The following is an 11417-nucleotide window of genomic DNA, read 5'->3' on the forward strand; positions in this document are numbered from 1 at the left end:
ACCTGAGCCAAAGGCAGATGCTTAACTGAATGAGCCACCCAAGCGCCCTCCTTTGGTTAATTTTTGTTGGACACAACAATCTGAGTTTTAATAAGTTCCCTATGGTGTTTCTGATGCCTAGAAGAATTTGGGAATTACTGGAATAAATGGATAATATTGAAATTACATTAGATCAAAGCCTAAGAACCAATGCTGGTTTTGTAATTAACTCCCCGTAGGACCTTAGGCAATTCCTTCTCCTCTGTGGATCTCATTTGCCTCATCAAGAAAAGGATGGACAAGTTCACCTCTTAAGCCCTTCTAGCTCTCACGTTTGAGGGTAGTTCGTGTCCCAGGGGGCCGGCGTCGAAGAACTACAATCCCCACAAAACCTTGCGTTCCCCCGCCCTCCTGCGGGTGCAGAGAAGGTTCGCCAGTAGAAGCGCTCCCCACAATCCTTTGCGGTAGTTCAAGATGGCGGCGCCCCATGCCAACCTGAGCGATTTGGAGAGCAGCAACAGCAGCGGCAGCGGCAGCGATGCGGAGGAGCTGGCACGGTGCCGGGAGGCGGCGATGCCAGCCTGGGGCTTGGAGCAGCACCAGAGAGGGCCGGAGAAGTCAAGAGCCGGTAGGACACTGTGCTCTGGGAGTCTGGCGGAAAGGCGTGGGATCTTATCCCGGGGTCTCAGAGGATAGATGGTTAGGAGGGTGTTATCCGGAGGGTGTTATCCGGACTCCACTCTCTCCCTGAGAAAGCTTCAGGGACTGGGTGGAACCCCTATTCAAAGAGTGGGCAGCACGAGGGAGGGTTGTTTCATTATCCCAGTCAGGGAAACTGAAGCACCTGAATGTCTCTTGACTCTGTTTCCTTTGGTCCATCGTCACTGCTGCACTCTGGTAGCCCGCCACCTCTTCCAAGATGACTGCAACAGCCCCCTTTCTGTAAACCGGTCTCCAGCCTTAACCCCGCGTCCAGCTCATTCTCAGACCTTGGCGCTGCCAGCGAGCTTAGTCCTACACGTGTCTGACCGTGACTACAACCCTGAGAATAAATCCAAAGCCCTTCAACTTAGGGATTCCTAGTCATGGGTAGAATCTAGAAGATCCGTGACGTTGGTATCGGAAAAATATTTTACCTTTACTTTCATTAACCTGCATTTGAAATTTAGCATCCCTTTCTGTCATGCATGTGAGCAAAACAACTACAGTCGTTTGGGCAACACCTGTTACTTTGTCCTGACAAAATCACAGATTTTCATATCCCATTGCAGTCTGCATATGTATCAAAACACCATTGTATTCACAAGAAAATGTTAGGAAAAGATAATTTACACTCGTCCCTGCTTTAAAATTGCAGTCATTTTTAGACCCATCTGTAGATCTTACTTAATGCCTTAATAAAGACAGTGCATTAATAAAGAAGCACAGGTAGTAATGTTGCCGGGTTCTTTTCTCACAAAGTCAAAAAATGGATCTGGCAGACAAAGGGTGAAATGAAGTGAAGAATTATTAAGGGAAGGTGAGGACAGGGGGGAAATCTTTCTAGAGTGAGAGGGATCTGGGATGGGTTGCCACTGAGGGCTTTTATTGGTAAATATTTTGTGTAGAACATTTAAGGGAAAGGATGGAATTGTAAATATTTTGAAAATATCTTGTCTATATTTAGAACAAACAAGGTGGGTTTGTTTTGTTCCCTGCTCTCTGGTTAATATCTTATCTATAACATTTCTCCACTTCTGGGATTTCTGTGAGCTTGGTTGCATAGTCCCCTGCATGAGCCTGGTCACATAGCCCCCTACCTGTCTCTCCCTACCTACCCTCACCTGTCCCTTACTCCGTAATTTTTTTTTTTTTAACTAATAATGGTAACTGGATTTCTGTATCATTGGTTTTCTTTGTAATCATATGTGTTGTGTTTTATGCATTTCAAACATTATTCTGAGGAGGATCAAGGCTTTACCAGACTGCTAAAGCAGGCCATAGCAAAGCAGGGTTAAGAACCCCCACATTTGTTTAAAAGGACTTACAAGCCCTTTGGTAGTCTTCAATCCATTCCCTGCCTGCCTCTCTCTTCCTCCTGTCCTGCCACATTGCATTTCCCATAGGTAGACTCCAAACCATATTATATCCTCTCATCTCTGGACACCATAACTCAGCACTTTTCTCTTCAGCTCTGCATACAGGTCTGCCTTGCCAACTCCATCATTCACTAGCAGTGAGACTATGGGCAAGGCACTTGTAAGGCACTTGTAAGGGTAATGGTGGTCCCTCCCCTCCCCAAGGAGATGATACCTCTACAATGCTTGGCACATATTAAAGACCCAATCAGTGGTAGTAGTTCTGTGATTGCTTTCTCTACATGGACTGCTTTCTCTCTCCTACTTAACTCTTGCTTACCCTGTGATATAGCTGAGTTAACCACCTCTTCAGAAAAGCTGGTTATATGTCTTCACAGTGTCACCATCATACCTGTGTGATTCCCTTCATAAATGGTGCTTCCTTTTCCCCTACTCTTGCCACTTATCTCTTTTTCCTTCCATCCCTGCATCCCTAGCATTTGTGGGTGAGTTAACCCTGGCCCGACTTGCTCCACAAATAGTTTAGTGAGAGGTTATGTGACGTGAACTTAACAAAGGCTGGGATCTGGCCTGTCCCTCACCATGGTATCCCCAGGGCTTAGCACAGCGTTCAGGAAAATAGTTCTTACATGAATGAACTTGCCAGAGAGGCACTTCTCTGATGAGTGAGGGACTGACATCCAACCAGACTTCCAGTCCAGTTGTTTCTGCCTTGACAGAGTGGATTTCTTTGTGAAGCTGTGAAGCTGACCCCAGACAAGTAAAATAATTTCTGAGAGCCACAGTTTCCTCATGTGTGAAATGCCTAAGTCGGGGCGCCTGGGTGGCTCAGAGGGTTAAGCCTCTGCCTTCGGCTTAGGTCATGATCTCAAGCTCTTGGGATCGAGCCCCACATCGGGCTCTCTGCTCAGCAGGGAGCCTGCTTCCTCCTCCTCTCTCTCTGCCTGCCTCTCTGCCTACTTGTGATCTCTGTCTATCAAATAAATAAATAAAATCTTAAAAAAAAATGCCTAAGTCCTAGGATTGTTGGGAGTCTCAAACATGAACAGCTTTGACCAGCTAGTGAAGAGGTGTACATGGGAAAAGAGGCATCTAAGATATCTGCTTTATGACTCACTGTTTTTGTGAAATTGTAAACCTTCTGCTAACCAAAGTAGATGTAGCTGCTGATAATAAGCCCTGTTACTTATTGAGCGCCTTCTGTGTGCCAGGAAGAATACTGAACACTTAACATACATTCTGGGGCCATTCTAATAGTAGCCACCATGAGTTGAGAGTTTACTGTGTGCCCTGTTCTTTTTTCATTTTTTATTTTTAAAGATTTTATTTATTTATTTATTTGAGAGAGAGCGGGAAGGAGGGCACTTGTGTGGGGATGGGGGAGGGAAAGGAGCAGAGGAAGAGAGAAACTCAAGCAAGCCTCCACGCTAAGCCAACATCTCACAACACTGAGATCATGAATCAAGAGTTGAACACTTAACCCACTGAGCCACCCAGGTGCCCCGTGTGCCCTGTTCTAAACACTTCATGTTCATTGTCTAGTTTAATTCTTCCAGTAATCCATTCTAGCAATTATTAGCCCCATTTTACAGATGAGAAAGTGAATGCTCAGAAAGGTCATCCAGCTCGTAGGTGGCAGAGTCTTTGTGACTCTAAGCCTGTGCTATTAACTGCTGTTCTTGTCACTCCCTGCCACAGACAAGTGCCTCTTGTGGGCAAAACTCCCACCCTTTGGTCCATGACCATGTGGAAATGTAGGTCACTGTAGTATTAAGATTTTTTTTTTTTTTTTGAAAGAGAAAGAGAGAGTGTTTGCGCACAAGTTGGTGGGGAGATAAAGGGAGAGAGAGAATCTTAAATGGGCTCTATGCCCAGCCCAGAGCCTGACACCAGGCTCAATTCCACAACACTGAGATTGTGATGAGCAGAAATAGAGTCGGATACTTAACTGACTGAGCCACCCAGGCACCCCAAAGTGACTATGTTATTAATGTGACCCCTGATACAGCTTTTTAATCCAGTAATGAGCTCTTTAACCCAGTAATGATCACACATACCACATTTGGGGCAGCATACACTTTGATTACTTTATGCAACCTTTTTTCACACCAAGGCACTACACCCAGAGCTGGAGATGTAAAGATAACAAGAGGCGGACCATGTGCTCCAGCGGCTTACAAATCCAGGGAGGAGATAGACATGCAAACAAAGTGTCCGAGGGGTGCCTGGGTGTCTAAGTGGGTTAAAACCTCTGCTTTGGGCTCAGGTCACAATTCCAGGGTCCTGGGATCAAGCCCCACATCTGGCTCTCTGCTCAGCGGGGAGCCTGCTTCCTCCTCTGTCTCTCTGCCTGCCTCTCTGCCTACTTGTGATCTGTCTGTCAAATAAATAAACAAAATCTTTATAAAAAAAATAGTTTCTGAAACAGTGTAAAACTTTACTATGTCCTCATACTAACTCTGGGAAATTGGTGGTCTTCTCCCCATTTTATAGATGACAAAAACGAAGGCTCAGGGAAATAAAGTAACATGTCCGGAGTCACAGTGGAAGAACCAGAACTGAACCCTGTTTTCTGGGGCCTCATACTGTTGCTGTTCCAGGACATTAGCCATCACTGCCCTTGCTCTGTAGTCATGCCGGAGGAAATACTCCTCCTCCTTGTGAGTGTGTGCTCAGAAGGCAGGACTGGGTTTATCCCAGGCTTGCAGGTTCCCCAACTGCAGGAGCATCAGGCACTCTGCATTCTGGGCTGTTCTCCAGAACTTGTTTGACACAGAACACACGTGAACTGCATGCCCTGGATTGATTCAAGACCATGAGGCCTTGCTTGGGGCCCAGAATTACCAAGTGATCATTTTGTCCAATTGGCTTCCTAAAGACACAAGCACATTTTGTTCCATTATTCAAGTCAGAGACCTGAGAACCATCTTTCATTCATCTCTCACACCATCTAGTCTGTCAGCAAAATCCTGCTGACTTCTTCAAAATACATGCATCCAGAGCCCTAACCCTTCTCCCTGATTGCCGCGGCCCCCTCCTGCCCTCACCCCACCACGGCCTGTGTCCACACCACAGCCAGAGACATGCTGGAAAATTCCAAATCCGTTTATGTCCTTCCTCTGTGCAGAATCCTCCAGAGGCTCCTTACCTCCCTCAAAGCCCAGGTCCTCACACTGGCCCACCAGGCCCTTCCTGCTGTGACCCCCACAAGGTCCCCATTTTGCTGCTCCACCAACTCACTGGGCTGCAGCCACACCAGCTTCTTGGCTGGTTCTGAAGTATTGCCTCAGGGCCTTTGCAGGTGCTCTTCCCTCTACCTGGAAGACTCTTCCCCAGGTATGCACTTGACTCACTCCCTCACGTCTCTGAAAACTCTGTTCGTGTGTCACCTATCGTGAAGTCCTCCCTGACCACCTTTACAAAATGATCCCCCAACTTGTCCCTCCCCCATATCCTTCCCCTGCTTTGTTTTTTCCCCTAGATTTATCATTATCTAATTTCATATTTTAATTGTGTGGTTTTTGTCATCCATATCCACCAACTAGAACGGAAGTTCCATGAGGGCTGGGATCTGTGTCTAAATTGTTCATCAGCTGCATCACCACCTGGGTGATATTAGAGCTTCAGGATCTGGTTGAGCGAATGACCACCAGGCATCCCCAGCATCTTGGCTTGAAAAACGCAGCCTATGTAACCGAGCTACCTTCTCTCTCCTCCACAGCACTTAGCACACAGCCAGGCCCACAGCAGGTGTGCAGTAAACACTGGAATCAAACACACTTAGACTTTATTGTTCAGCATGGTGGTTCAGAGGGGGCTCTGGAGTCAGATGACCTGAATCCTGTCCCAACTCTGTTGCTTACTAGCTGCCTGACTCTGGCCAAGTTAGTTTACATCTCCTTGCCTCTGCTTCCTCTTCTGCCAAATGGATAATAACTCCTTTAACAAAGTTGTTGGGAGCATTCAGTGTGTTATACATGTAAGTCATGCCCAATGGGTATTATTGTCATTTCCTCTATATATGCCTCAATTTTCCTTATTTCTATAGGTGCTGGAAATAATCAGGGGCCAGCCACCCAGCCGAGCCTCAGGTACTGTGCACACTGTATTCAAATTTAATCCACCCTTTTAACAAGTAGTGGTCCCCTGCCATGTACCAGACGTGAGGTTAGACCCTGGGATGTCAGGGTGAACAAGACACATGGAATCCCTGCCCTCGTGGACAGGGAGCAGCTGCTGAGCTGGTGGGAAATGAGGTCCTTTCATGTGTGTTGTAGGCATAGAGTGGACGACCACGAACAAGATGGCAATGAACTTCAGACCACCCCCGAATTCCGAGCCCACGTAGCCAAGAAACTGGGAGCCCTGCTGGACAGGTAACCAAAGATGGCCCTTCTCTTCTGCGTCCTTTAATACAAACAGGGATGGCTCACATCGGCTAGGAGCTCAGGGTGTGCAAACAGGAGCTGGGCAAGCAAGTGGCATATGTCCCCTTGTGACATTCGTAACCAGGTCCTATCATTGTCCTTATTCTGTAGATGAGGAAGCAGGCTCTCTGGGAGAAGGAGCATTTGCTTGAAGGCACAGACTGTAAGGCCCAGGCTGGGACTCAAACCCAAGTGTGTTTGGCCCTAAAGGCCATACTCTTAAGCACTGCATTATCCGGCTACCATGAAAGTCAGAGGAACGCAAGAAGCGAGAGCTCATTCTCACCACAAGAGGGTAGAGACAGCCAAAACTACTATTTTGGGGGTACTTTCTTTATGCCCTGTGCCGTGCTGGTTCTCTGTCTTGCATTTGAGAATATGATCTATAAGATCCCAGTCAGTGTTCCTCAAGTCAGTGCCAGGTCCAAAGCATGGCTCTCAAAAGAAGGGGTCCAACAGCAAAGAAGTTGGGAAACACTGCAATCTGTGTACCTCCTTATGCCCTTGGAGACTTAAGATTCATAATAGGATATTCAAGGCTCTGAGAATCCTGCAGTCAAGAGACTTGTGTGGTTTTGCTTGGCCTGGAAGTTTCCAAACTCATCTGGCCACAGTGACTTTGTTTCAGGGAAGACTGATAAGTGTAGCATGGAACACATTTCCGGATATGCTGGTCTACATCCGTTCCTGATTGGCAGAGCCCCACCAGATTTTTCAAAGGGAGATGAAGATGTTCAGGCCATCGTCCTTCAATTTATCAAAAAGACAAATGTGTCCTCCCAAAGTATAAACCAGCTGCTCTTCTGAGACTGACAGAATGTTGGGCCAGACCTTCGCAGCCTGAGCCACCGTAGCGTCAGTACCAGTCCCCCAACTCAAGAATGTGGTGAACATGCATGGGGAGGTCCAGTGGCATTTCAACACACGGGAGCAGTTTTTCTTCATGACCATTTGGCTTTGGGGTGAACAAGGCCTGGCTGACATTATGGTGATTCACATCGGATGTTTCCCCAGGTGGAAATCACGCAGGATACAGGTCAACCACAGTCAACATGTTCCCTGTGGTGTTTCTGCATCTCTCTGAAAAGAGACTTAAATGATACTCTAATTGGTTCCTTGTGTTAGATTGAGGTTCCTCAGCCTTGTCACTCCTGACATTTTAGACTCCTGGACTGGCTCTTTCTTGCCTGTGGGGAGCCACCCTGTGCCTCGTAGAGCAGTGAGCAGCATCCCTGGCCTTGACCTACTATGTCCTAATAGCATTCTCATGTCCCCTGCAGACTGACATTGAACCACTGTGTCAGATGCTTGGGTCAGAGTTAGGCACCTGGGCAGCAGCGGCTCTGTGCCTGCTCCCTGCTTTCCTGCGTGGTGCTCCAAGGGATGCCTTTGGCATATAGGGAAGAAACAGTCAGGAGAATGTACCCAGTACGTTCCTGTGTTCGCCGCCAAGACATTGTGCGAGCGTTGTTCTCTGCCGTGCATGGTGACCTCATCAGCACTCACCAGAACGATGCTTCCTGATCTCAGTACTTCTTCCTGCTCATCTTGATGTCAGGGACCATCTTCATCATCATCAGAGCTACCATTTACTGAGCACCTACTTGTGGCCAAGCTCTATGCTAAGTGCTTGATATCCACTATTATTTCATCCCATGACAACTCTAAGATGTAGGGTTACTATTCTCCGTGTGGCAGGTAAGTAACAGAGGCTCAGAGAGATGAAGTCAGTTGCCGGAGGGGACACCACAGGAAAGCAACGAAGCCAAGATTCAAAGCCAGGTCTCTGAAGTGTAAATAGAGTCAGTGGGTTGTATCAGTGTCCGTTTCCTGGTTGGAACCTGTACTCTAGTTATGCACATGTTACCATAGGGAGGAAAGGGAAGGGTATATGGGATCTCTGTTTTATTTCAACAGCTGTATGTCAACCCATGATTAACTCAAATTTTTTTAAAAAATTAAAAATTAAGAAAAGAAAAAACAGGGCTGCCCTGTTCTAGAGGCTGACCTCTGAACCATTCTCCAGATTGGTCTTATTTCCCTTTTCATGCTTGCTTCCAGGAAGCTCAAAGCAAACCATGCCCCCTCTCTCCAGCATTGTCTGTCCCTCCTGGCCTGTTTTTGCTTTGTTCTATTTGAAATTGAATTTTGTTATACTGTGGGTATCTTTAAAACTTCTTCAGCACTTTCTGGAATAGAGTGGGATTCAAACAAAGGAAGGGCTGCCATTTGCCCCGAGAGGGGAGCGTTCATCATGTTACATCTATAGGTGTTACTGCCCTTAATCAGGCCCGCATGCTTGCTGCTGTAGCATTTAACATCACATTCCCCTGTCCCTTCCACTTAAAAAAAAAATTGTTTTAGTTTTTTTTTTTTATTTTTTCCCTATTACTCCAGACCTCATCCTAAATCAACCATTTCCTCCTTCCATAGTTCGATTACCATCTCAGAAGTAGTGGAGGAGCCAGCAAAGCCTAAGGTGCAGCAAGTCCCCGCAGAGGACGATGGTGAGCAGTCATACTGTTAGCACCTGGTGTTTCCTTACACGCCCCCGATGTGTGTCCCAGCTGGCAAACTGTTTCCATACACTCTCTGATCCACACAGCCCTCTCTGAAATAGGCTCGTTGATGCTTTCCCTGTTTACAGGGGAAGCCATAGGGGAAGCTGAGGTTCTGAGAGATGAAGGTGTCAAAGCCCAAGCGGGGGCCTCTTACCAACCGCACTCCCCAGCTGTCCCTGGCCGAGTCTGTCTGTCCTGTGCCCAGCCCACTTGCCACTGCGGAAGCTTCCTGAGGCAGAAGGTTCACCTGCAGGTTTCCAGTTCCCCTTAGGGCTTGCTGACCTGTTGGGGCAGCTGGCGTCCCCTGAGTCTGGCAGGCATCATGCGTGCCTCTCCACACACAAGACACCTTTTTGTCACCAACCAACACTGATTCCTGGGTCTCTGCCTCTGGACTCGGAGCTCCCTGAGGGCTGGGCGGGGCAGCGTTGGCCCCTAGGAGGAGGGCCCCTGGCAGTGCTGACCCCACCCCTTTGGATTTTAGGCTTCCGCCTCTTCTTCACATCCATCCCGGGAGGCTCCGAGAAGAAAGCTGCTCCCCAGCCTGGCCGAAAGCGATTACACTCCGGCTCCAGGTGAGGTCTCATACCCTCTCCTCGTGTTCCCCTCTTTCTGCCCATTGTCTGTGTTTGCCAGTCCTCTGGAATAGCCAAGCAGAATCTGATCAGATCCAGGCCAAGAAGGAACCTGTCAGGTAGCTAGAGAGATGGTGCCATCAGGGCGAGGGGGAAGAGGTTCTGTTGGGCATTGGCTTTGGAGTTTTACTGCTTCTTGGGCACCATCAACTGCCAGACACCTCACTCCTGGGGCATCCCTGTGAGGCCTGGGCTCTGGTAAGATCCTCATTTTGTAGATGAAGACACTGAGGGTCGGAGAGGTGAAGTCACTTATTGAGGTTACACAGCTGGGAAGCAGAAAAGCCAGGGCTGGAACCTAGGTAAGCCTTACTCTCAGGCCGGAGCTCTCTAGCCACCTCCCACTGTGACCTCTTCCCTGTGGCTGGAACGGAGGGCTGTAAGGGGCAGCTCCGGGCCCTGTGCCCACTCTGTGCTCTTCCCTTGTAGCAGTGAGGACAGCGAGGAGGGATGGCAGCGGTGCCGGGAGGCAGCTGTGTCGGCCTCCGACATCCTCCAGGAATCTGCTATCCATGGCCCTATAAGAGTGGACGGAGAGGCAAAGAAAAAGAAAAAGAAGTTTAAAAAGAAAGCCAAGAAGGAGGCCAGTGCCAACTTGGACGCTGCTGCCGCCGTCATAAGCGGAACTGCAGTTAGGAAGCAGGAAAAGCAGTCACCCAAGCTCAATGCAGACCAGCCATCACTTGGGACCAAAAAGAAGAGAAGGAAGAAAAAAGCCAAGAAGACCAGTGAGGCTTCCCCATTCCCATCAACAAAGAGTACAGTGGCCACGCCTGCAAACTGACCTCGGCATACGGGCCCAAGGCTCAGCCAGTCTGGAGGACAAGGTGCCCTTTGGGGACAAGTCATTTCCAAGCCCCATCTCCCTTTCCAAGTTCAAGAACTTGGATAGGAAGTCCATACCTGGACCATGATTGGGGCTTGCCCAAGGGTCAGGACAAAGACAGCTGGAGAGTGAGAAGCCTAATTAAGGCCTGCCCATCGGTGCTCTGCACCTGTGGTACCAGAACATTCCATGGCTTCAGGAAAAAGGAGCCATCCACCTGTTCAAGATTGTTGACCAGGTGGTAAAGCTTGTCTTCCCTGTACTGTCTGAGGAGAGTGAGTGAAGGGAGAGCTTTTCCTTTCCTTCCACCTTCTCAACCTGGTGTGGCAGAAAACCATAAGAAAGTGAGGGAAGGGCGGCTCGGCCCAGAAGGAGTTTTTTCTGCCTCCAGGCCACACAGACTTTATACAACATTGTCTGAGAGATTTTCTCCCCCACTAGGTTTCCAGAATTTTTTTCCTCCACGTTTGTGAATGTACCATGCATGATCATGTGTCTGAGCCAACCAGATGATTGAAAATAAATTGTCAAGAGACCCCCAAACTTAACAAAATAGTTGGGGTTCTGCCTGTGTATCGATGCTGAATCTTGATGAGACAGTTTCAATAAACATCACTCAGGTAGAATCCTCCTGCCTATACCCCAAGATGTGTCCCTGCACCCTAGCCTCAAGACTTCAGGAAGTATCACAGCACTCGCAAGTGGGATTTCACACACCAGGAGTGTTCCACAGGGAAGAGGAGCAGCCCAGGATTAAGGTGAAATTCTGGCCTTGCCTTTAAGCTTCCGCAGAGCGAGACAGAGGTGGGACATGAGAGTGTGTGCGCTGACCCATCTCCCCTCAGGCCCCTGGCCCACCTCCACCTCCCTCTGCCCGCCCAACCCCATGTGGGCAATGTGTGGACAAGCAA

The 11417-nt window shown here is 48.4% G+C and overlaps 1 protein-coding gene across 2 annotated transcripts; it reads left to right on the forward strand.

The window, feature by feature from the left end:
- Positions 1–316: 316 nt before the first annotated feature.
- On the forward strand, positions 317–11079 carry C13H12orf43 (chromosome 13 C12orf43 homolog). 2 transcript variants are annotated; one of them, XM_032310629.1, is made up of 6 exons: positions 317–607; positions 6106–6148; positions 6335–6433; positions 8918–8991; positions 9530–9620; positions 10113–11079. In XM_032310629.1, exons 1-6 carry the CDS (start codon positions 454–456, stop codon positions 10462–10464), a joined length of 813 nt encoding a protein of 270 aa, XP_032166520.1. In that variant the 5' UTR covers positions 317–453; the 3' UTR covers positions 10465–11079. The 2 variants fall into 2 exon arrangements, with proteins under 2 accessions (XP_032166520.1, XP_032166519.1); XM_032310628.1 differs by having other exon boundaries at positions 318–607; positions 10110–11079.
- Positions 11080–11417: the final 338 nt, after the last annotated feature.

The sequence above is a fragment of the Mustela erminea genome, chromosome 13, assembly GCF_009829155.1.
Source record: "Mustela erminea isolate mMusErm1 chromosome 13, mMusErm1.Pri, whole genome shotgun sequence".
Taxonomy (NCBI): domain Eukaryota; kingdom Metazoa; phylum Chordata; class Mammalia; order Carnivora; family Mustelidae; genus Mustela; species Mustela erminea.